The sequence below is a fragment of the Pezoporus wallicus genome, unplaced genomic scaffold, assembly GCF_028554395.1.
Source record: "Pezoporus wallicus isolate ANWC-B61680 ecotype Strahan unplaced genomic scaffold, APGP_CSIRO_Pwel_v1 contig_741, whole genome shotgun sequence".
NCBI classification, from domain to species: domain Eukaryota; kingdom Metazoa; phylum Chordata; class Aves; order Psittaciformes; family Psittacidae; genus Pezoporus; species Pezoporus wallicus.
In genome coordinates, this window is record NW_026635244.1 from 83,919 (window position 1) to 110,250 (window position 26,332).

Consider the following 26,332-nt stretch of genomic DNA (forward strand, 5'->3'; position numbering starts at 1 on the left):
TGCTCACAGATTACGGACCAGGGTGAGGTTTCCAAGGTGCGAGCTATAATACCTGACACACCGGCCCGGGGAGAAAGAGCCGCAGGGACACGGCCCTAGTCCAATACACCAGTCACCAACCAGGCATATAAAACACGATAAAGCACAGCCAAACCCAATCACCATGAAAATCATACCCTAAACGCAGAAAGAAAACACGCCAGAAACTCACGACTGTGAAGCCCAAATGACCACGCCTTCCCCTCAGTGCCGTGCCGTGGCGCGGCGTGGCGTGGCGTGGCGTGGCGTGGCGTGGCCCCGCCCCGGCCGGCTGCTCTCGCGAGATCATTTCCGCTCCCGGCATCCATTTCACGGCTGGAGTGGAGGGGGTGGCTTTGAAAGAACATGAGAGTGGTTGCCATGTTGGGATTTTAGGGTACTTTCGTTGCGAGGTATGTTGAAGGAGTCTGCGCAGAGAAAGTCGTCGCTGGGAGTTCGGCGGAAGGAAGGTTGGATTCTAAGCGGGAGGAGTAGAACGCCTACTACGATTCTGAGGCGGGCTTGCTTAGTTGTTTGTGCTGGGTTTCAAAAGGAAGAGATCCTGTTCCTAACCGAGAAGCCAGTACCATGAGCGGGGGGGCGCCCTACATCGGGAGCAAAATAAGCCTTATTTCTAAGGCTGAGATCCGCTACGAAGGGATCTTGTACACTATCGACACCGAAAACTCCACTGTGGCGTTGGCTAAGGGTAAGGACCTGGCGGACCAGCAATGTCTCAGGGAGGGAAGTGGGACCGCTGGGGGCCCGTCGGAGATCGAGCAAGAACTTGAAATTGCGGTGAAGTAGTCCGTGGTGTTGTGCTCATGGGGGTCCTGTAGGTTGCGAGGGCCTACCAATAGCTGCGAGTCTTGGCAGATCTTTGGTAAGAGCCCACGTACTTTCAGCCGGAGGCGCGTCTTCCCGCCATCTTTCCCCGAAGGAGTGTCTGCCGTGGGGTTGAGGCGACCTGCCACGCTTCCCGGCAGAGGTGGAAGTGAGTGAAGGGTTAGGAGTGGTGGCGAGACAGTGCTGCGGAGGCCCATACTCCTGCGGCGCGGGCTGCTCCCCTGGTTTTGGGGGTGGGGTGCGTGTGTGGTATAAAAGGCTTAGAGTGGCCGCCGTGGTACAGTCGCGAAAGGGAGCCAAGAGCATTACCTAGTTAGGGGCTGCTCATAGGATGTTTGCGTAGAGTAAGAATGATGCCCTTCGCGGTGGAAGTGGTCCAGAGTTAGTGTGTAAGCGGGAGTAGGAGGGGGAAGCTGGAAATACGAGTCATTTGTATCGTAAGAGTTTTAGACCTGCAGGATACGGGGCCGCATATGACTGAACTCATGTATCCTGGGCTAGGAGATAACTGGGGTCTAAAGGGGTTCCTGTAAGTGCTAGGGTATCAACAAAGAAGGCTGATTGTGAGCTCTTAATTTCGGAGGTAGCTGTATGGCATTGTATAAATCGAAGTTGGGTACAGATGCTGGCATGAGAATGTATTGTCCAGAGAATATGTGTGTGTAAGCTGCTCGCTCACTCCCCCCCTCTTCCTCCCTCCACTCCTGGAGGGATGGGGAGGAGAAATAATCTAACTCCCATAGGTTGAGGTAAGAACAGCTCAGTAACTAAGGTGTAATACAAAAGTACTGCTACTACCACCAATAATAATAATAAGGGAAACAACAAGGGGAGAGAATATAAAAGTAAAAGGGGAAAAGGAAAAGAAACAAACACAAGTGATGCCCAATAAAATTGCTCACCACCTGCCAACCGATACTCAGCCCTACCCGAGCAGCGATCTGGGCCTTCTGGGTGGCTCCCCCTAGTTTATGTACTGGGCATGACGTGTTGTGGTATGGAATACCCCTTTGGCTAGTTTGGGTCAGTTGTCCTGTCTGCTTCCTCTCAGCTTCCCTTCCTTCCTGGCAGAGCATGAGATTGAAAAAGTCCTTGATCGGAGTAAACATTACTTGGCAACAACTAAAAACATCGGTGTGCTATCAGCACTGTTACCAGACTGAAGTAAAAAACTCAGCACTGCACCAGTTACTAGGAAGGAGGAAAATAACTGCTACAGTTGGACCCAGGACAGTATGTATAAGAAAGTTAGGAAGATATGTCTACAGAAAAGAGATTCAGACTGGCAAGTAAGAAAAGAGTATCTTTGTTAGGAAGATATGTCTACAGAAAAGAGATTCAGACTGGCAAGTAAGAAAAGAGAAGAGGATCTTTGAAACAGGGCATTGAAGAACTTTGCTGTTTCTTGTGCATGATAATGTGCACTCAGTGCAAGTGTATTAGCCATGGCAGTGATTGTGTAATATTGAAGTAAAAAATTAAGTCAGAACTTTTAATAACTTTAATAATAGATTTTGCATAACTCAATGGTATTTTACTTTACACTTGACTCTGTAAAGTCTCTCTAAGTAATCTAAATGCATATATGTAAGCAGAGAGTTTATCTAGCCATTAGGAAAAGGGGAAAATTGCTCATTGTGTATACTAAATATTTGGGACTGAGAGTATTCTGAACCTCAGTTCCTGTTTGGTATGATAAATTTAGCAGTTCACCATAATGATAATGTATTTTACATAATAGGTGTTTATAATAGTTGGGCTGTGGAGTTGATACTGTCAGGCAGTTTGTTAGCTTTCATCTTGCTTTGGCCTTTGTGGTAGTTCTTGTTTGTGTGCCTTGTCACTGTAAGGCTCTCTTTTTCCCCTTCTCCCTACCAACAAGTATTATTTAAGAAATCAATTGCTTTGGTCTGTAAATTCTTACATTCAAAATGCTCTGAAACACCTTATAGTTGGCTTGGTCCTAGGCTTGCATAGTTAATTTGTGGGACATTTAGCTTTTGTGATATGTTTCTTACTTCTAAAGTTGCCTTTTGGTTAAATTATCTTGCTGGTATTATCTGTTTAAAAACCACAGCTAGTATTTATATGAGAAAAAAAACAGAGCACTGTTAGAAATTCCAGTTGAATCCTGTGATTGTGAAGGTTTTTACAAAAGCACTTAGAAGAATCTCATCCTCAAGGAACTTGCAATAGCCTTGCCTTAAATTGGACAGTTTTTCTGCTGACCAAGCTGATTTTGCATGACTTCTCAAGAGTGGTTAAGTCATATTATGGCATATCTACTGAAGTGTACATATGTAAGATAGATCAAACTGCAGTTCCAAATCTGATCATCTCTCTTCCTATAGCTCTCATCAGAAATGTAAGTCTTAACCATTAAATCTGCTTTAATAAAACTTGGCTGAGTTAGCTGAAGAAAGTTTTGTAATATAGTGTCATGATCCAGAAGAGAATGAACCAGTATTTCTGGGTCACCTGGAACCAAAAATATTGAGATTAATCTGGAAGCTGATAACGACCAGATCAGACTGTAAAACAGTTCACTGTGCTCATGAACAAAATGCTCAACACTAGGGTATTGAAGGTTCTGAATAAATGAAGGTTTAGATCACATGAGTGTAGTATGATAGCTTATATGTAAGATGGCAAGTGTGGTTCATTATGGTCAGGTCCTTATGTGAAAAAAACAGATCTTCCTTTTGAACTGTCTGTAGCTGTGAATATATTGATGAGATAAGTTATCTCTTCCTGTGGTGAGTCCAGAAGTCATACCAGAACTGTTTACCATGGATTTTTACCACAAATGTCAAACTGCCAGAAAGAGACAAGAAAAAGCCCCAAAAGATGACTCGGCTTTTTCATTTGCTCTGCTAGGTAGCTGGCTTGAGTGCAGGGTGTTTTATCATTATTTATTTCCTAACTTAAATTTTTTGACGTAAAGTTCAAAAGTAGAGGTAGAATCTGTTCTTGAATAACTACAGATTTGCCTAACAATAGGACTTGTGTGGGCTAAACTGAAGTCTGAGTTTAATCTCAAAGTTGTACATATGGAATTGCTTCATTTAGCTTAAATCTTCAGGGGTTTTAGACAAAAATATTTTTTTGGTTGCTAACAGGGTACTGATTGTAGTCTTTGCCTACTGAGGGGCAATCTCCTATAGTTCTCTAATCAGCATTTTATTTATGAAGCTGTGATCCTTTTACTAGCAGAAGTTATGGCCTCTCTTGCAAATTAGAGGAAGACAGCAACTGTTTAAATAACAGCATTTTTGTCCTAAGCTGGAGTCTGATAAGGGAAAGCAGCACAGTCTTTCACAAAGTGTTAAAGTGTGTTACTTAAATAACAGGGAGAACTCCTATCTCTATCAGATTACAAATGTTAAGCAAGTTACACAAGTATTTGAGGTTTTTATATTTTATTGGTGTATTGGGTCAGAAAAGGCTTTGTTCTCTGACACCAGCAGGGAATCTGTAGGCATGTGGGTATAAGAAACAAAATTATTTCCTGTCTCTTTGGTATAATGCATCAGTTTTCACTTATCACCATTGAGACTTACATTTGGAACCATTGTCATTAATAATAGATATTAACGAAATCACTTTCAGTAACTTTAGTAGTTAAATTTCTGGCATTTTTAACCATCCATGATAGTGTTTTCCATAGTTTAAAGGACACATGAGAGAAAACTTCCCTTTCTTTTAGACTTTTATGCAAAATTAATTGGCTAAAGGGCTTGGAAATGTAGGCAAAGAAAGCTAAATTCTTGTAGAGACTTGAAGTGTTTCTTATAGTTCAGGGGTGGGAGCAGGAAGGGGAAGGATTAAATTTATCACCTTGGGAAGAAGGGATGGTTAACAGGTTTAGATTGGATATTAGGAAAAATTTCTTCACAGAAAGTGATCAGGTATTGGAACAGGCTGCCCAGGGCAGTGGTGGTGTCACTGTACCTGGAAGTGTTCACAAACTGTGTAGATGAGGCCCTAGATAATATGGTTTAGTGGTGGTCTTGGCTGTCCTGGGGCTGGACTTGATGACCTTAAAGGTCTTTTTCCAACCTAGCTGATTCTACGATTCTACTTAGGCATAATGTCACGTATGTGAATCCTGTTAGGCTCATAGGTGTTAGTTTCTGTCTAGGTAGGCACTTAATTGTGTGTATCTAAACTGACAAAAAAGTAAGTTAATGAGTTGGCTTTTAACATGTGTTTTGTTTGTAAGTCCCTAAGCCAGTTTAGCTCATTTAAAACCAACCAACCAATCCCCCAAACAAACCAACCCCACCCTCAAAGCACACAAAGAAAATGCACACACAGGAAAAAAAAAACAAAAACAAACAAAAAAAAACAAAACAAAAAACAACAAACCAACCAACAAAAACCCACCACACTTAAATTGACAAGGTAAGATTAAATGTGTTTATCATAGTTCTGGTAAGTGTTACAAGACTATATCTTTCACATGCTTATTTTAATTTCCTCTCTTCACTGTTATACTATATATCACATTATCACAATATGCTAGAGATTGGAAGGGACCTCAAAAGATCATCTAGTCCAATCCCCCTGCTGGAGCAGGAACACCTAGATAATGTTACACAGGAATGTCTCCAGAGAAGGAGGCTCCACAACCTCCCTGGGCAGCCTGTTCCAGTGTTCTGTCACCCTCACTGAGAAGAAGTTTCTTCTCAAGTTTAAGTGGAACCTCTTGTGTTCCAGTTTGTACCCATTACCCCTTGTCCTATCATTGTTTGCCACTGAGTAGAGCCTGGCTCCATCCTCGTGACACTCCCCCTTTATATATTTATAGACACTAATAAGGTCACCCCTCAGTCTCCTCCAAACTATAGAGACCAAGCTCCCTCAGTCTTTCCTCATAAGGGAGATGCTCCACTCCCTTAATCATCTTCGTTGCCCTTTGCTGGACTCCCTCCAGCAGGTCCCTGTCCTTCTTGAACTGAAGGGCCCAGAACTGGACACAATATTCCAGATGCGGTCTCACCAGGGCAGAGTAGAGGGGAAGGAGGACCTCTCTCGACCTACTAACCACCCCCCTTCTAATACACCCCAGGATGCCATTGGCTTCTTGGCCACAAGGGCACAGTGTTGGCTCATGGTCATCCTGTCATCCACTAGGACCCCCAGGTCCCTCTCCCCTACACTGTTCTCTAACAGGTCGTTTCCCAACCTATACTGGAACCTGGGGTTGTTCCTGCCCAGATGCAGGACTCTACACTTTCCCTTGTTATATTTCATCAAGTTATTCCCTGCCCAACTCTCCAGCCTGTCCAGGTCTTGCTGGATGGCAGCACAGCCTTCTGGCATGTCAGCCACTCCTCCCAGCTTAGTGTCATCAGCAAACTTGCTGATAGTACAATCAGTTTTCTCATCTAAATCATTGATGAATATATTAAATAATACTGGTCCCAGTACTGACCCTTGAGGCACTCCACTAGTTACAGGCCTCCAACTAGACTCCGCCCCATAGACTACAACTCTCTGGCTTCTCTCCTTCAGCCAGTTCACAGTCCACCTCACTACCTGATCATCCAGACCACACTTCCTCAATTTATCTGTGAGGATGCTGTGGGAGACTGTGTCATGCTTTGCTGAAGTCAAGGTAGACCACATCCAGCACTCTGCCATCATCCATCCACCGTGTTATTTCCTCATAAAAGGCTAAGAGATTAGTCAAGCATGATTTCCCCTTGGTGAAGCCATGTTGACTGCCCCTCATAACCCTCTTAGACTTGATATGCCTTAAGATGGCACCAAGGATAAGGTGTTCCATCACTTTCCCAGGGATGGAGGTGAGGCAGACCGGTCTATAGTTACCTGGGTCCTCCTTCTTCTTGCCCTTTTTGAAGACTGGAGTGACATTTGCTTTCCTCCAGTCCTCAGGCACCTCTCCCATTTCCCAAGAATTGGTAAAGATGATGGAGAGTGGTCTAGCAATGACTTCTGCCAGTTCCCTCAGCACCCGCGGGTGCATCCCATCTGGACCCATGGATTTATGGATGTCCAGATTGCTCAACTGATCTCTAACCCATTCCTCATTGACTAAGGCAAACCGCTCCGTTGACCTGACTTCATCTAAGGTCTCAGGGGTACAGGGCTCTTCAGGACTGCCTGCAGAGGGTAGGCAGAGAAAAAAAAAAGGCATACAGTAACTCTGCCATCTCTGTATTTTCTGTCACCAGGGCACCCATCCCGTTCATCAGTGGGCCTACATTGCCTCTGGTGTTAGTTTTATCTGCCATGTATTTGAAAAAGCTCTTTCTGCTGTCCTTGACCCTTCTCGCCAGGTTTAATTCTAAGGAGGCCTTAGTCATCCTACCTGCCTTCCTACATCCTCTAGCAGCAGCCTTATATTCCTCCTAAGTGGCCAGCCCCTCCTTCCATGACCTGTAAACTCTCCTCTTCCACTTGAGCATACCCAGCAATTCCCTATTTAGCCACGCAGGTCTCCTGGCCCTCTTCCTTGATTTCCTACGTGTCGGGTTGCTCTGATCTTGAGCTCAGAAAAAGCATTTCAGGGAGCGAGCTGAGCACACCGATTTCACCCTAGGATTATAGGAGGCCTCCCAGTCTTCATCAATTCTGGAGTGCTGCCCCACTGGGGCAAGCCCAGCTACAACCCCATCCCCCTTCGAATCTAGTTTAAAGCTCTCCAAATGAGCCCTGCTAATTTGTGCCCCAGCATCCTTTTGCCTCTGTGAGATAAACGTTTCCCACATGCCATTGTCCAGACTGGTGCCCTATAAAACCAGCTGTTATCAAAGAATCCAAATCCATGCCTGCAGCACCAGTCTCAAAGCCAATCGTTTATGGACTGAATTTTCCCATTCCATCCCACATCATCAGTGGAAGATGGAAGGAGTGAGGAGAAGATCCCTTGAGCCCCAGACTCTTTCACCATCCGCCCCAAAGCCCTGTAGTCTTTCTTCATCCCCCTCAGACTGTGGGAAGCAGCTTCCCCCCCACCTGTCTGGAAGACCAGCAGCGGGTAGTAGTCTGTTGGGTGCACCAGGTTGGGGAGCTCCCTGGTGATATCCCTGAGCCGGGCTCCAGGCAGACTACACACTTCCCTATGATGAGGGTCAACTCTGCATATCAGGCCCTCTGTTCCTCTCAGAAGGGAATAGCCTACTACAGTGACCCTTCTTTCTTTCTTATCAGAGGCAGTCTTGAGGTGCAAAGTCGACTGCCTTTTCCTATGTGGCCTTGTAGGCTGGCCTTGCCCCACATTCTCACCTACCTCTCCTTCAAGATCCAGGGCCTCGAACCTATTACAGAGGGACACCTGGGGAAGCAGGGCAGGAAGGGGGGGGGTCCCACGAGGCCCAACTGGAACTTGCTTCCAACCCTCGTCATCTTTTTGGTCCCCTACCTCTGCGCAACAGCTACAGGGCAGGGGCTGTCTCGGGCCATCCCCCTCTGTCTGAGAGGGCAGGGGGTCCTTCGCCTTTTAGGGGGTATCTCCCTGGAACCATTCCGACTGGCAAGCCAGGGAGTTACTCCACCAACAGATCTCCCTTTCATATTCCCTGATGGTTCTCAGCGTCTCAACCTCCTCCTTAAGTCTTGCCACCAGGCTAAGTAGATCTTCTACCTGCTCACACCTCACACAGGTGGAATGCTGTCCTCCCTCCCCCGGCAGCAGCAGGCTCTGGCACTCCCTGCATTCAGAGACCTGAACAGCCACGGTTTGGGACGGGGTCTCTCTCTGTGTTGCTGCAGTCTTCTTACTGCAAACTCTCTTTCTGGAGGCGACCATATTGGTCCGCAGTCGGACACCATCAACAGGGTCAGCAACACGACCTGCTTGTTCCTCCCTGCGCCTGGTAGGCAGCGACCGGTCCCTTCCCTCTCAAAGGCTCTTTCAAGGCAAGGGGCAGGGGAGTGGTCACTGTCACTGTGGGAACGCCCCTCGCCACATCAGCCGCTCTCTCGCAAGGGCTGCTGGGGCTTTGGGGATCGGGAGATGTCGGGAATTGCGATGTCTCTGCGCTATTCCCTCTGATTTTTCTTAATCTCCGTTGATCCTCGCGGTCGCTGAAGCGTGCCGGCTGTGGCTCTAGCTAGGCTAGCTCCGATCAGCTGACTGAATGCTAGTAGCGAGTTTAAGCCGCTTTTAAATTGAGATTGACCCCTTGGCTTTTGGAGTCAAGGATACAAAGGATCTGATGCCAGCTATACCCCAACTGAGAAAGAGATACTGGCAGCCTATGAGGCAGCTGCTTCTGAAGTGATTGGTGCTGAAGCACAGCTCCTCCTGGTAGGCCGGTTGCCCATGCTGGGCTGGATGCTCAAAGGCAGGGTTTCCTCTACACATCATGCAACCGATGCTACATGGAGAAAGTGGGCTGCACTAATTACACAATGAGCTCAAATAGGAAATCCCAGTCGTCCAGGAATTCTAGTAGTCATCATGGACTGGCCAGAGGGCAAAGATTTTGGAACGTCACCAGAGGAGGAGTTAATGCGGGCTAAAGAGGCCTTACCATATAATAAACTGTCAGAAAGTGAAAAGCAGTATGCCTTGTTTACTGATGGGTCCTGCCATATTGTGGGAAAGCGTTGGAGATGGAAGACAGCTGTATGGAGTCCTGCTGAAGGAGAGAGTCACTCATCACAGTGCTGATTTATTGGCTCTCAAAGTTGTTGCTCTTTACCTTGGAGTTTCAGCATGTTGTACCTTACTAACAGCCAGTATTTGCTGTTTTAGTGTTTATCAGCTGGGGGGCCTGGGCTAATGTTCTTGTTTCACTGTACTTTATGGTAATGACTTATAATTCAATAGACTCATTGATTATGAAACTGATCTGGCTTGTGTTCCCAGTCTGACCTCCAAAGTTAAGCAGGGTCTCCTTTGGGTCTTGTCTAGGGTTAAATGATGATATAGGAGGACCAAGAGATGTTCCCTGAGGCTGGACAATCATGAGTGGCAGGTTGTGTGAGCTAGTATGGGTAAGTACCTAGGCCAGTGAGCCCCTCCAGTGTTTTGGAACTTCACCACCGAACAAGTGCAAAATCTGGAAATTTTAGTAAAGCATGTAAATGAATTTTTTTGTCATCCCGGTCATACTGGAGAGGGAGAAGTCATGGCAGTGTGCTGGGCCTTGGTCTATACTTACAGAGTCTTGTTCTACACTATCCATCACCTTCAAAGGGAAAAAAATGTCTTGGGATCTGATGGCAAAGCAACAGGCAAAGTAGCTACTCTAACTCCAAATACAGCAGCTGTACCACCTGCAGTGCCAAATACAGCAGCTACGCCAACCCCTCTGCCAAGTACAGCAGCTACACCAACCCCAGTGACAAGTACTGCCACTACTCAAACCAGAAACGCAACAGTCAATGCTGCTGTTCCAGCTCCAAGCACAGCAGCTACACCAACACCAGTGACAAGTACAGCAACTACCCTAACCGCAACAACAGGTACTGCAGGCACTCCAGCCGCAGTGGTAATCACTTCAGCTAAACCACAGGATCGGTTTGTGCAAATATTGGTTGCCCCTGTATGTAAAGGGAAATGCAAGTAAAAGACAAAAGGATGAAGAAGCAATATAAAGAAACAATTATTACCAGGAACAGCATTTGGTCAGGAGTTATTGTTACATTAATCAGAGGAAGAAGAGGCGAGTTCTCAATCCCAGACCTCAACTGAGCTGCAGATTATGCAAGTAGGTTTTCCCCGTCGACCATGGGAGCACATCATAACCTGGTTGCTTTGATACTGGGGTAATGAGGCCTATGGTCATGAACTAGAAGGATGGGAAGCCAATCAGCTGGGATCACTTGCTAGGGAAGGAGGAAATAAACGAAATTGCAAAAGAGAAACAATCATTCAGTCTTTGGTGGTGGCTCTTGGCAGTTGTGAAAGAAAGGTTTCTGTACAAGGACCATTCAATTTTTGGGAATAAAATGGCAAGATGCATGTTGCTAGATCCCCACAGGTGTGATCAACAAGATAACAGCAATGTTTCCACCAACTAATAAGAAACACAAGCTTTCTTGGGTGTTGTGGGGTTCTGGAGAATGCACATCCTGAATTACAGTTCGACTGTAAGCCCTTTCTATCATGTGACCTGGAAGAAGAATGATTTCAAATGGGGCCCTGAGCAGCAACAAGCCTTTGAACAAATTAAATGAGAGATAGTGCATGCAGTAGCCCCTGGGCCAGATGTGAAAAATATACTCTACACTGCATCTGGGGAGAATGGTCCTTCCTGGAGCCTCTGGCAGGTTGCCCATGCTGGGCTTGGATGTTCAAAGGCAGGGTCTCTTCTACACATAATGCAACCGATGCTACATGGAGTAAGTGGGCTGCACTAATTACACAAAAAGCTCAAATAGGAAATCTCACTCATCCAGGAGTTCTGGAAGTCATCATGGACTGCCCAGAGGGCAAAGATTTTGGAATGTCACCAGAGGAGGAGGTGATGCATGCTGAAGAGGCCCCACCACGTTATAAACTGCAATTGCTACAATTAAGCAAGCCAAGCGGTTAAAGCCTCTTTGGTATGGAGGACGATGGCAGAAGTACAAATATGGGGAGGCCTCCAGATTGATTATATCACACTCCCACCAACCTGCCAAGGCAAGTACCATGTGGTTACCATGTTAGAACCAACTACCGGATGGCTGGAAACATATGCTGTGCCCCACTCCACTGCCCAGAACACTGTCCTGGGCCTTGGGAAACAGATTTTTTTGTGGCGACACGGCACCCCAGGGAGAATAGAGTTAGATAATGGGACTCATTCCTGGAGCAACATTCTAGACACTTGGGCCAAAGAGCATGGCATTGATTGGATCTATCACATCCCCTACCATGCACCAGCTTCTGGGAAAATTGAACTGTACAATGGGCTATTTAAAAACTACACTGAGAGCCATGGGTGGTGGGACTTTAAAATATTGGGATACACATTTACTGAAGGCCACCTGGTTGGTCAACACCAGAGGATCTGCCAACAGGGATGGCCCAGCCCAGTCAGAACTTTTATATATTGTAGAAGGGGATAAAATTCCTGTGGTGCACATAAGGAATTTGCTCGGGAAGACAGTCTGGGTTATTCCTGCTTCAGGGAAAGGCAAACTCACTTGTGGTATTAACTTCATTAGGGACCTGGATATACTTGGTGGGTAATGCCAGAAGCTGGGGAAGTCCAATGTCTACCTCAAGGTGATTTAAGGGGGAAACAGCCAATGAACTCAATTGTATGCTATTGTCTGCTATGTAGCACTTTTATAGCCCCTCAACTAGTTGTCTTCAGGTCACCAGCGACTGGCCCTGACTTCCCTCTGGCCATCATCCCAATGAAGAATGAACTTTGTGGAAACCAGACGACTTCCACGATGTCATCAGCAGACAACACTCCAACACTGCACACTGTCTCTCCTGCTCTGAAAGACCATCACATGAGATGGAGCCTGACGTCTTGGACCGGATGAGCTCAGCAGCTTTATAGGGACTGTTCCTTGCACTAAGGAATGATCTCTCTCTTTGTGTTTGTGTGGATGCATTTGTGTGTGTATATATATGTGAGACAAGATTGATGGTATATTGAAAAATGTGGACTCTGAGCCTGGCATGAATGGTATGGAATAAGGGGTGGATACTGTCTTGGGTTCTGCCATAGCAGTTGTTTTTCTCCTTTTTAGTAGTTGGTCCAGTTCTGTCCGTTTGACTTTCAGCCTGGGAACAAGGCTGATAACACAGCTGCGTTTAGTTGTTGCTGAGTAATGTTTACTCTGACCAAGGACTTTTTGAGTCTCATGCTCTGCCAGGGAGGAGGGGAAGTCAGGCGAAGCAGAGACAGGACACCTGACCCAAACTAACCAAAGACGTATTCCATACCACATCAGGTCATGCCCAGTTCCATGCTCTCCAGCCTATCCCTGACATAAAGGGCAATTCCCCCTCCCTGCCTGCAGGTCCTGTCTTTTCTAAAGAGCCTATAACCTTCCATTCCAACTCTCCAGTCATAGGAGCTGTCCCACCATGTTTCTGTAATACTGATGATACCATATCCCCATAGATGTGCACATATCTCTAATTTCTCTTGTTTGCCCTTCATACTACATTGCTCTGAGCATTTATTATAGGTGCTAGCAACTGACTGTGTGTGTTAAGATGGAATGATACTCACCTCCCCCAGCATGTCGAGTTTAAAGCATACTACCAAGGCAGCCCTTCCCCTTCATTGTCAGATTAGCTCTCCCAACCACCAGTGGACCTGGTCTCTCAAATTGAGTCCCATGTTCTAAATATCCAAACCCTTGACTATGGTACCAGTCTTCTAACCATTTATTAACCTGCCACATCCGCCTAGCCTTTTTAAGGTCCTCCCTTTTATACTGGAGAATTGATGAGAAGACTATCTGAACTCCAGAGCCCCTAACCACCTCTCCCAGGGCTCTGTAGTCCTTCAGAATGTTTTCTGGGCTGCTGCTATTTATATCATTAGCACCCATGTGGGTGACTAGAAGTGGGTAATACTCATTGAGACTCACTAGACCAGGCAGCCTCTCAGCAACATCCCTGATCTGAGCCCCTGATAGGCAACACACGTCCCTTGAGAGTGGGTCAGGGTGACAGATGGGTGCCTCTGTCCCTTTCAAAGTAGAGTTCCCTATTATTATGACCTGCTGCTTTTTCTTGGTGGCACCAGTAGTGATCCTCTTTACTGGTGCATCAGCTGGTTGTTCATGTGGTGAGGTGTGTTTCCTTGTTAGCCCCCTGCAGAACTGCAAAGCATTTCTGGGTGGGGACATCAGATTTAGGAGGAAGCCCCTTGCTTTTAATTGTTCTCTTCCTCCTCTTTTTTCTTTTTTTTTTTTTTTGTTTTGTTGTTTTTACTAGTTCCCAGCTTCCTGAGTTAATGACCTCCTTCTTTCCTGCATGAGCTACAATGTGCACTTGAGGCCCCTGCACAGTTTTGGGCCTGCAAGAAGTCCTGCTTTCTCTCAGCCTGAACATGATGATCTTAAGGTCCTTTCCAACCCTAACTATTCTATGATTCTAAGGCAAAGTGCCAGGTCTTGAACTTGGGCCACAAGAACCTCATGCAACAGCACAGGCTTGGGGAAGAGTGGCTAGAAAGCTGATCGTGGAAAAGAACTTGGGGGTGCTGATTGATGAAGCTGAGCGTGAGCTAGGTTGTGTCCAGGCAGCCAAGAAGGTTAGCAGCATCCTAGCCTGTATCAGCAATCATCCCCCTGTACTGCACTGATGAGGCTGCACCTTGAATCCTGTGTTCAGTTCCGGGCCCCTCACTAAAAGAGAGACATTGAGGTGCTGGAGTGGGTCCAGAGAAGGGCAACAAAGCTGGTGAAGGGTCTAAAGCACAAGTTTGATGAGGAAAGGTTGAGGTAAGTGGTGGTGTTGAATCTGGAGAAGGCCCAGGGTGTACCTTATTGTTCTCTACAACTACCTTAAATGAGGTTGTAGTGAGGTGAGGGTCCATCTCTTGTCCCAAGTAATTAGTGATAGGATAAGAGATAACGGCCTCAAGCTGTGCCAGGGGAGGTTTAGATTGGATATTAGGAATAATTTTTTCACAGAGAGGGTGATCAGGCATTGGAACAGGCTGCCCAGGGAAGTAGTAGAGTCACTGTACCTGGAGGTGTTCAGAAAGGGTGTAGATAAGGCCCTCAGTGATAAGGTTTAGTGGTGGTCTTGGCAGTCCTAGGGTAATGGTTGGACTTGATGATCTTAAAGGTCTTTTCCAACCTAATTGATTCTATGAAACTCATGTAGTCCTTGATTCACAGGAATTATGGACCAGACTTTGTTGGTGTCCAGACTTTGTTGGTGTTCATATTGCTATAATCTCCAGAAAGTGTTTGCACAAAATCTGCTTTGTTGCTTCCCCTTACTACAAAACAGTCAAAATAATCAATGTGAGTGATAGTGTAAGTGATGTCTCGGTGAGAAATAGGTGTCTTTCTGCATGATTTTTTTCAACTGGCATTTCTAAGATGAAATGACTTGTTTATGTCTGAGCAGTTGATAATAACAGAGGATATGCTGCCTATTTGCGTTTGGTTTGTTGTTTTTTTTTTTTCTTTTGTTTTTTGTGGTGGGGTTTTTTGTTGTTTTTTTTATGGTTGCACAAAATTTTATTTTTCATTTAAAGCTGTTGGTCTCTGAAGTATATTTGAAGCCTTTTTTGTTGAATGTAGGATTTTTTTTATTTTTTTTTTCTGCCTTCCCAATTTTGCAGTTCGCTCCTTTGGTACAGAGGATAGACCAACTGATAGACCTATACCACCTCGTGATGAAGTCTTTGAGTATATTATATTCCGTGGCAGTGACATTAAAGATCTGACTGTCTGTGAGCCACCAAAGCCCCAGTGTTCTTTGCCACAGGACCCTGCTATTGTTCAGGTAAGTAAAAGCATATTTTTAGATGTTTTTTGCTGTTATAACTTGGTAGCTTTAAGTGCTCTCTAGCTGAGTGTTTAAAAAATAAAATGTTTGTTGCGGTGAAGTTCACGACTCAATGTAAAGAACTGTGGAAAGACTTTGTTCTTTTGAATCATTTCTTTTAACTATGAAAATTAAGATTGAAATCTAATTATAGCACAAAGCACTGGATACCAAAGCTGTCAGTTTTTCTAAAACAGCTAATGACTTTTGGTAGACCCTGATGCCTTTTCTAAAAGATACTGGGCTTAGGAGGACATGTGTGTGAGATTTGGTGGAAAGATCAGGCTTGGTATAAGTCAAATGGAATAAAAGCTGAGACCTCTCCAAATCATTAGTGATTTTTTTTGTTTGTCTGTTTTTGGTGATTGTGACTCTAAAAAGTGTTTCATCTTGCTATGTGTTTTTAAAAAGGCTTCATACTAAAGGGCAGTTACCTGAAAAAGGAATACTTGGTTGCTTGAAGAGAAAGCGACTTGCAACTTGAAGCCTTCAAAAAGCGACTTGCAACTTGAAGCCTTCAAGGTTAATCTGTTATTTTGTAGTAAATGGACTGACAGGGCTAGTTATTTTTGATTACTGAAATTTGTTGGCTTATTGATTGTTTGTGGGGTCTCTTAAAAATCACCCGAGAGCAAGATGGAAGTTTTTGGTTTAAATGCAACTTGGTAATTCTGTTTAAGTGCTTACATTTCTAATGTTCAACTATTCCATAAGATAAAATTCTTGGTACTTCCTTACAGAGTACCCTTGCAGTCCTCCGAGGACTTTTGCTAAATGTGATGCAACTTCTTCTGTCAGTGGGGGTTAAGAGCTGTGAAATAGCATTACTGCTAACCCCAATAACAGTAATAACCCTGACTTTCTCCAGTATGCTTGGGTCTTTTGTTATTCATGTGATATTTGAAACTTCAAGGAAAAAGATAAGGCATTTTCCAAATTTGCTGACAAAAGCTTATACGTGTCTGACAAAAGTGTTAGTATCTGAGGTTTTAGGGAAAAAATTGCAGAATTTTATGGTACTGTTTTCACAAGTTTGTGATCTTGGAAAGGTAAAAGTACTTTCTAAACTGTGTAATGCTTGTGAAAATGCTTTCTGCTAACTGTTGTCTGTTACAAGTTTTCATACAGAGTAATGTGTGTAATTCAAATTTTTTTTTTGTTCTATTTTCACTTGTGTTAAAGTGGCTACGTTCTTGATATTTAAAGAAGCAACTTTATGAATGTTGAGGTCTTGTACACATATTAGCCACAGTGGTAGGGTAAATTTAAATAAGTGTTAATTTCTGCATTTCTTGCCCTGCAGAATTATTTCTTACTTTTTCTGTAAACATGAATTTCTGCAAGTGTTTTGTCTTTAGTCTTCATTAGGATCTTCGACTGCATCTTCATTCCAGAATGTGGGATCCTATGGTTCTTTTGGGAGAATGCCTGCTTACAGTCAGTTTAGTCCAAGCCCGCTGGTGGGGCAGCAGTTCAGTGCTGTTGGAGTTGGTATGTTGCTTTTTATTATTTGGTGTTTTACTATAAGTCAAATTTCATGTGTGTGCATAGACAGTAATCACTGTTACAATTTCATCTGTCTTGCCCTAAAGGCAGATCAAAAGTCTTCAGTCTGTATCAGTCCCACAACTTAGCTCAAAAGTAGAGTGTCTTTCATGGAAACTTACATTCCTGTAATTCTTGTGGCATCAGCATTACTCCTAGTACTGAAAATGTTAGCCAGGTGAAAGGAAGGCTGTAGAACTGGCCATAACTTGATATCAGTTAACAAGATGTGACAGTCATATTTCTGTTTAAAATACATTAAATGGAAATATATACCAATACTGTTTATTTATTACTCTGCAAGATGCTATCATGATTATGCTATGTTAATACTTGTGACATAAAAGTTAGCAGTGTTTTTTTTTGTGTGTTGTTTTTGTTTGTTTGTTTGGTGGTTTTTTTGGTGTTTTGTGTGTGTGTGGTGCAGGTTTTGTTGTTTGTTTTTTTTAAAGTATCAAAATATTAGTCTTACCAACTTTCTATGAATACATATATCACGTTATTCTTAAATTGTATGGGAAGGGCAGATTTTATGTGTATTCTATAATAACTGCCTAATATGATATTCTATAATAACTGCTAATCATTTAGTGCTTATTAAAAGAAAAAGCAAACAAAACCCCAGAAAAAAAGTCTAAACCAAGTTTTACAACTATATTATTTCTTTCAAAGCAGGAGATTCTTTAACATCTTTTGGAACAGATTCTTCAGCCAGCAGTAGCATGTCCCAAAGCACTGCAGTTGGTTCTGCATTTACAACAGATGTAAGATCACTAAAACCACAAATGTCTCAAGGTAAATCTTTTTTAATAACTCTTTGATCATTTTTGACCAATTGTGTTCCTGTGACTTAGGTGGTTGCCAGAAATGCTAACTAAACAGTTAAAGCCTGTTATGAAACACCTGATATTGAAATCAGAAAGCACTGAGAGGCTTTGCACTTCCTCTTTAAAAGTGTTTTCCCATCTTGGTGTGCTATATAGGAAACTTAGCAACACATTTGATTTTCTTCTTAAAGCATCTATATTGAAGAGTAGGACTTAGTTCCATTGAATACTGTTACCAAATAAGTGCATATGGAAATTCAATATCTGGTTTTATTGCTGACATGACAAAAGTCAAGATACTTCATGCTGACTGAATTGTGAAGTCCTTCAGCCTACAATTTTAAATTCTTTATTAATGTATATTTATATAAATATTAACAACAGACCTGATTGTCCGTAGAGAAAGTGACATGGTAGTTAAGTCAGCTTAATAGTAATAGAATGTATGGGTAGTTTGTGTAATACTGGAAAAAGAAAGTAGAAACAGAAAGGAAATTCTTTATGCTTTTTGAGGGGCAAAGAAAAAAGAAACTAAATGTTGAGCACCTTCCTTGTCTCTAAATTGGAGCGACATCAATTTGATGGATGGACCACTCGGTGGATAAAGAACTGGCTGGATGGCCGCACACAAAGAGTTGTGGTCAATGGCTCAGTGTCCGGCTGGAGACCAGTAATGAGTGGCGTCCCTCAGGGATAGGTGTTGGGACCGGTCTTGTTTAACATCTTCGTCGCTAACATGGACAGGGGGATTGAGTGCGCCCTCAGCAAGTTTGCTGATGACACCAAGCTGTGTGGTTCGGTTGATACCCTGGAGGGAAGGAATGCTATCCAGAGGGACCTTGACACGCTTGTGAGGTGGGCTGATGCCAACCTCATGAAGTTTAACCATGCCAAGTGCAAGGTCCTACACCTGGGTCGGAGCAATCCCAGGCACAGCTAAGGTTGGGCAAAGAAGAGATTCAGGGCAGCCCTGTGGAGAAGGACTTGGGGGTGCTGGTTGATGAGAAAATGAACATGGGCTGGCAGTGTGCGCTTGCAGCCCAGAAAGCCAACGTTATCCTGGGCTGCATCAAAAGGAGCATGACCAGCAGGTTGAAGGAGGTGATCCTGCCCCTCTACTCTGCTCCTGTGAGACCTCACCTGGAGTATTGTGTGCAGTTCTGGTGTCCTCAAATTTGTAGATGAGAAATAACTCTTTGGGTTTTGGTTTTGTTTTGTCTTTGTCCCAGGTCATTCAAGCCCTCAGATAGATCATTTGAGAAGGAGCCCCACCATGGAACAAGCAGTACAAACAGCTTCAGCCCACTTGCCTACTCCAGCGCCAGTTGGGAGGAGGAGTCCTGTACCAGCCAGGCCTTTGATGTCTGTTAGCCAAAAATCATTAGAGAATCAGGAGCACAGACGAGGTAGCTTTGAATAATTTGGCTTATTTTTTAACATATGCGTATGAAGTGCTCTTTTTAAGGGTAATGTGTAGGAATTTTCTTGCTGTCCATTACTGGTTGACTGGCAGGCAGAGACCTGAATTATATATTTTTCTTTCTGAAGTCAAGCATATATTCTAAATATTTTTTTTTCTTGCAAGTTAAACTTGTATTTTTACTTTCTATAGGTTTGATTTTTTTTTTTTTTTTTTAAATCTGAACTATATACCTATATACAAAAGTATGGTCAGAAATACCGAATTGGATAAACAAATAATATTTTTATTTCCAGCTTTAGCTGAAGCACACAAGGTTTCAGTATCAGAAAGTGAACTCAGAAATGAAAACAAATGACAAATTGGTAAATCTTGTTTTGAGAAATAGAAATCATTGTTTCCAGACTTCATTAAGTTTTGTAAAAGTCTGCTAACATACATCACTGTGTAGTTTGCCAAGTGTTAGGACTTTGTTTCTAACAGCTAGAGAACTTGCAGTTCGGATTACAGTAGTAAAGAATTCATGTATTTAGAATTATTTCACATAATTGTTTCTAGCAGGTGACAGTAACTTTGCATTGAGTCAGAATCTTACAAGCACAAAAAGTCAACATTAAAGAGAAAAATCTCTTCTGATTGCTCCGTATTAAGCAATTTGAATAAAAATGCACAACCAAGCAGTATTCATGGATTTATAAACACAATAGCATGAAATAAAACCTGTAACTTTTCTACAAAAATACTGGACAGAAAAACCACTAACATTTTAACTCTTCTTCAAAAGCTTTATGATTTCTAGAAAGTCTTTTAGTACCCAACTTTAGTACCATTATGCTTTGTGTGTTACTGCCATAATTACTGTAAGTGAATTTGCAAATTACAAGCTGCTTCAGCAGGACTTTTAACAACAGAAGTGCAGGAAAGGATGCATGAAGTCCCAGCCTGTTACCCCAGGAATTTAAAAAGCAAACCAAAGAAAACAACCACCCCCACCACCCTCAAAGAAAAACCAATCCACAAAAACTAAACAGTTTCCCTCTTTTCAGTTCCAGGTGGACTTGCAGCACGGAGAGGCCGTGGAGGTCACAGAGGGGGTCGAGGAAGATTTGGTATTAGGAGGGATGGTCTAATGAAGTTTGAGAAGGACTTTGACTTCGAAAGTGCAAATGCACAATTCAACAAGGAGGAAATTGATAGAGAATTTCATAATAAACTTAAACTAAAAGGTAAACCAATTTTTGCTTTATATTTGACCATGGAAAAACTGTCTTGCTGTTTTAATCCTATCTTGAAGAACAACTTGTAAAAGACATATCCTATTAAGTCTTCTATGCAGTTCTTAACAACAACAACAAAAAAAAAGTAAACCGGGATCATCTGTTTAATTAAATATTTGCATCAATATTTGGGTTTTGAGGGAATTGTAACTAGCAAATATACATCATGTTCTAACAAGTCTGTTGGTTAAAAATTCAGATTACTGGAGCAGAAGTCCCAGCAGTGTTTACTTTTGAGTTCTGAAAAAGATGCAATAAAAGAAAACTTGTGTTTATGTTTTCAATTATTAATAGACCAAAAGCAGTCACAAAAACATGAGTTTGGGATCAAAACTTTGCTGGAGGATGCACAAGAGTTTCAATGTAAGGAAGTTTCTACCATTTATTTTGCGTTTACCCTTTTCTAAGGAGAAACAGGAATAGTTTGAGAAACATACTTACCAGCATGTTTGTCTTTATTTTTCCTAGTGGGCTTCTGTTTTAATTACTTCATTCTCTTGTAACCAGCCACCTGTTTGTTACACTGCTGTTACTATTTTTGGACAAAATTCTTATAGGTTAAAATAGGGAATTCCCTGTTTCAGTAAATGACTTCTAAAAAAAAGTAAACAAAAGGTAGGAATAAATGGTCAGATTTCAGTATAGAAAAAAAACACCAGTGGAGTCCCTAGGATTTGTTCACTGGTGCTTGCTTCTTTCTGGATCATTTTGAAAAGTTGACAGTTTGCTGTCGGTACTATATATTTTTTTCTTATGCAGAATAATAAAGAGGAAAGGGAAAGCAAACCATAAAGAGCTATTGAAATATTTTATGAGGCAGAGTGGTAATTGTGTGTGTGCGTGTTGTGGAAAGGTTAAGATGGCTATCTGAATTTTATGCATAGCATTATGAGGTGTAAATTTGTAAGCATTTAGGAATGAGACTTTAAGATTGCAATAGCTAGTTCTGCTGAACCACCATCTTCCTTTTCAGTGCCAGTCAAAACAGTAAGCTGAACTTCAGACATTATTAGGAAACAAATATATCATAAAGTCAGTTTATGGCATAGCTTGAATGCTTGCCCTGTGTCTCAAATGAGGTAATGGTAAAGGCAGAAAACAAAAGAGAAGGGCAACAGGGATGAGCAAAAACATTAATGGCTTTTATGAGGAATGACTGAGGCTTTTAAATCTGGAAAGGAGGTAGCTGGGATGATAGAAAATAGATGGCTATCAAATCCATTCTACCACAGGGTATTTTTTTGTTGTTGGTGGTTTTGGGGGAGGTGTGTGTGTTTTGTTGCTGGTTTTTGTTTGGGGTTTTTTGTGTTTTCTGGTTGTTTGCTTTTTTTTTTTTTTTTGTGGTTGTGTTTGGTTTTTGTTTGACTGTTCTTGTTTGGTTTGTTTTAATTAAACCCGCATCAAATATAGAGGGTATCAAACCTCCAGACAGCAGCAGCAAAAATCCTAATTTGTGTCAAATTATGACTTTCCCATTAAATTTTGGAGGGGGTTTTGTAGTTTTGAGCGTTCAGTATAGTTTCTGTCTGTCTGTGAATAAATTAGTGCTGTTTTGTTTAGTATGATGGTCTGGAAAGCTTCTGTTTACTTGAATTTTCCAGAAGATAAACTTGAGAAACCAGAGAAGCCTGTAAATGGAGAAGACAAAGGTGACTCAGGTGTTAATAACCAAAAGAGTGAAGGGAATGCAGATGAGGAAGATCCACTTGGCCCCAACTGCTACTATGACAAAACCAAATCCTTCTTTGATAACATCTCCTGTGATGACAATAGGTATGGCCTATTAATAGGTAAGGGGAAGCTTGTTAGTCTACTTAATGCATGTTTATGTTGCAAGGTAGTGTCAGCACTACTTGTTACAATCGGCTCTGATTCGAAAGTGAGTAAAACCTATTTCCACATGCAGTGGGCAAAAACTGAAATAGGAATACCAAGCACAAAATTTCTTTGTAGCCAAGTGCAGTGCAATAATAGGAAAATATTTTAAAATATAGGAAAAAATATTTAAAAAATAGAAAAATATTTGTCATGGTTTAAGCCTAGCCACAAAGCTTGCTCTCTCTACATACACACACACACACACACACACCCCTCGCTCCTGGAGGGATGGGGAAGAGAATCGAAAGAATGTAACTCCCACGGGTTGAGATAAGAACAGTCCAGTAACTAAGGTATAACACAAACCACTGCTGCTGCCACCAGTAATAATAATAATAATGATAAGGGCTATAACAAGGGAAGAGAATACAACCGCTCGCCACCCGTTGACCGATACCCAGCCTGACTGAGCAGTGATCTAGCCCTTCTGGGTAACTGCCCCCAGTTTTACATCCTGGGCATGACGTGCTGTGGTATGGAATACCTCTTTGGCAAGTTTGAGTCAGGTGTCCTGTCTCTGCTTCCTCCTGGCTTCCCCTCCTCCCTGTCAAAGCATGAGACTCAGAAAGTCCTTGGTCAGAGTAAACATTACTGAGCAACAACTGAAAACATAGGTGTTATCAGCGCTGTTCTCAGGCTGAAAGTCAAAACACAGCACTGCAGCAGCTACTAAGAAGGAGAAAAATGACTGCTACTGCTGAACCCAGGGCATGTTGTTTTAGAGCCATGCTTCTGGAACTTAGTGCCCATGCTCTAGAATCTTCTTTACAGATTTGCTGAAATAGGTGTTGTATTTTATTTTGCTACTAAATTACCACTTTAGTTAAATCAGTTATGACTCTGCTTTGGTAATGGTTTCTAAGTAGATCACACAACTGTCTTGGCCAGTTGTGGTGTTTGAATGGGAAGATAGCATTTCAGGAAAATTAAAGATTATCTTTTGCTGTTGTCTTCCTTATTATTAGACAAGATGATGTGGATTGTTGACCTGTTGTGAATTATGGGGTGGGGGGTGTTGTGCTGACATTTAGATAAAATAACATCTGTAACTTCAAACTCTTATTTTCTGTTTCTTCTTTTAAATTGCAGGCAGATTTTTAAAATTTAATTATATGATGATGTATGCAGAGGATACAGATTGTGTCCTTCTATATGGGAAACTTACAGCATGATTAATATATAAATAGTGGTACTGTAACATCCCTTTTCATTGAATGAAATTAATTTCAGCAGATACCTAGATTCTTGCAGAAGGGAATAATGAAGATTTACAGTGGGATTGATGTATCATTTTTTATGTCATGGGCTTTCTGGTGATTCTAAGCCAGGCAGTCCTCCTTCTGAAGTGTGTTTTAAAATGATCCTTGTTCCTTTTGTGTGGCAGAGAACGGCAACCCACCTGGGTTGAGGAAAGAAGGCTAAATGCAGAGACTTTTGGGATACCACTACGTCCCAATCGTGGCCGTGGAGGGTACAGAAGCAGAGGGGGGATTGGCTTCCGAGGTGGAAGAGGACGAGGAGGTGGAAGAGGTGGCTTCACTGCCCCTCGAGGATTCCGTGGTGGATTCAGAGGAGGTCGTGGAGGCAGGGAGTTTGCTGACTTTGAATATAGGGTAAAATACATTTAATGTTACTATGACCTAATCCACTGTTCTTGGAAACTGGTAGTAAAACAAAAAAAAAAACAACAAAACAAACAAACTCCTGCTCTTAAATTTTATATTGAACTAGAATTTCTTGAATAGTATCTTGCAAGTAATTTTTACAGTTTATATTGGAAACAACGTAAATTCTTCTCTATACAAAAGCTCATGGATCATACATATGATCTCAGTCAGCAGAGCTCAGTTGCTTGGAAAGCCAAAATTGTTTAACAATTTCAGTGCAAGCCATTTTTCTTGGCATCAAGTGCATATGTTCAACTGGAACATTGGCTTGTGAAGCAACAGCAGTAATACTGGCACCCTGTTCAGAATTGATAGCAAATGTAATTAACCATATTGGTGCAAGGAAATGTAGATTTTTACAACTCTGACTGGGGTAGAAGAAATTTCTCTGGTAGTTTACTGCATGAGCAGTTAATTTATGTCTGAAGATTTAAATATTTTTAACAAAAACAAAAAAGGGGGAGCCTTTTTTTCATGGCTGAAGATTTCTGACTCTCCCTCAGTTATTCCTTTGTTAGTTTGCAACAATTAGTCCTGTGATTCAAAGACATTTTTGGTAGCTGAGCATGAATTGAAGTGAAGGGTGGAAGATCAAAGATCTGAATTTCTGCATGAAAGGATTTCACAGCCTTCCAGACAAGTGGGAGGTGGTGTAAAGACCAAGGATTTGTGCCACATGGTTTAGTCCAAGTCACAAGCTGCTTCAGCATATGCCAGGCGAGGGAGCATAGACCAGATGCTAACCTGGTTGCACAGGGAGGTCTCCTTTTCCATTGCGGAAGACGAGAAGGAGCCATCACAGTTGCATCTTGGCCTAATGCTGTTGTCCAGATTATTTTGTGATTTTTTTTTTTTTTATTTATTTTTTTAATTTTTTTTCCCCAAATTTAAGATTAACCTTCTACTGTTGTTCCCTCTAGAAAGACAACAAAGTTGCTGCATAATCTACACAAAAGCTGAAACTGGGTGAACGTCTAGATCTTCTTGATCCAGAGAATTAGCTTCAGTCTCCACAAAGAATGGAGTTAACTTGCTGTATACTTGTCACCAGCACTGGGATTTAACTATTTAATTTCAAAGGGGTATAGTGCAGTTACTTTTGAAAAATGGCCATCTTTGAAAACAGTGAGCATTAAATATATTTGAGACAAAAGGATGAGTAATTTCTTATCTTATAAAGCAGTACTTTGATGGGGTTTATTTTTTCATCCTTAAAAGGATTTTTCTTATTACTAAACTGTATCTGAAGCAATTATCAAGTTGTAAGGACAGTTGTATGCAGAAGGCCGTTGATACTGTGAGTGTTTTGGCCCACTGAAGGTTGTTTTTTGGAAATCCTGTAATATCCCTTTTGAGGTAGTTGTACTTTTATCAACTAGGGGCTGAACAGTAGAAAACTTGCTTTGTCAGTCAAATATGTACACAAAGTAAATACTGTTTCTTAGGCAAAGGAACATTTTTATATAGTTGTAAAATACCATTATATCCCATTGCCATCACAACCTTTGTATAGCTTCATAAAAAGCAACTAATTTTTAAAGAATAAACATTAAGTTGGCAAACCTACTACTGTGTTATTGCAAAAGTTGATATGCTGAAGAACACTGAATCCATTGGTTGGTTTTTGTGGGTGGGTTTTTTTGTTTGTTTTGTGGCTTCTTTTTGCTTGGTTTGTTAGCAGCTTTTCAGGCTTCAGTGTTTTGATTTTTATGTTTGGACTCTAATAAAGATGTGAAAATGTTCTTCTATCACATGAAGGGAAGAGTGTATCCAGCTTCTCTTGTAAAGATTTGATTTTGTAGTTTCTGGCATGTTGCAGGATTTGACCAAATTAAAGGAAATATTTTGAAATAAGGAGAACAGAAATTTTCATATGTCAAATTTGCAGTTACTTTTACTCAGTGATAAATATTAACTTTTTTAATGATGGACCAGGCACATGAGTTTGTGATTCTTCTGGAGTGGCTGGGACTGAAGTATGTCTCCATTTGTCAACAGTGAGCCCTTAACTTTGTTGTAATACCTGTAGACATAAGCAGTTTAAAGAATTCTTAGTGTTTGAAGTTGTTTGCTTTCTGCTAGGCCATAGCTTGGAGACATTATGACTCTAAGTTTATAATTCTAAGACTGAAGTCACAGCTGATGTAAGATGGACTCTGCCAATTATGAATGACTAGTTATGATGTTTTGATGCACTGGAATAGAAACCTGGTCATTTGTGTCTATGTGTATGAAGCCTACAGGAATAAAGGGATACAAAGATTAAAACTAATTTGCTGATTTATTTTTTTTTTCCCCAAAATGCTCAGTGGTGATAAAATGTAGAAAACTGCACTGTTGGAAAATTGGAATATTTAAAAATGGTGATAGAATCTTAATTTTATAACTTTTGTATACCACTATAGGGAAGTATT

The 26,332-nt window shown here is 42.1% G+C and overlaps 2 protein-coding genes across 4 annotated transcripts in view; one reads left to right on the plus strand and one right to left on the minus strand.

The window, feature by feature from the left end:
• The first annotated feature begins 415 nt into the window (after positions 1-415).
• On the plus strand, positions 416-26,188 carry LOC130601413 (protein LSM14 homolog A-like). Of its 3 annotated transcripts, none has more exons than XM_057413506.1 (9): positions 416-488; positions 15,099-15,262; positions 16,663-16,795; positions 17,522-17,644; positions 18,906-19,082; positions 20,143-20,322; positions 21,975-22,146; positions 23,636-23,864; positions 24,839-26,188. In XM_057413506.1, exons 1-9 carry the CDS (start codon positions 434-436, stop codon positions 24,860-24,862), a joined length of 1,257 nt encoding a protein of 418 aa, XP_057269489.1. In that variant the 5' UTR covers positions 416-433; the 3' UTR covers positions 24,863-26,188. The 3 variants fall into 3 exon arrangements, with proteins under 3 accessions (XP_057269489.1, XP_057269472.1, XP_057269480.1); XM_057413489.1 differs by lacking the exon at positions 416-488 and adding an exon at positions 502-727; XM_057413497.1 differs by lacking the exon at positions 416-488 and adding an exon at positions 502-727 and having other exon boundaries at positions 17,525-17,644.
• Positions 1,856-26,332, minus strand: part of LOC130601376 (granule associated Rac and RHOG effector protein 1-like) — a 71,366-nt gene continuing 46,889 nt past the window's right edge. The window contains exon 12 of the mRNA XM_057413467.1: positions 1,856-1,928. Within this exon, the coding sequence (XP_057269450.1) occupies positions 1,889-1,928 (40 nt within the window). The 3' untranslated portion in view covers positions 1,856-1,888. The remainder of the gene's footprint in view (positions 1,929-26,332) is intronic.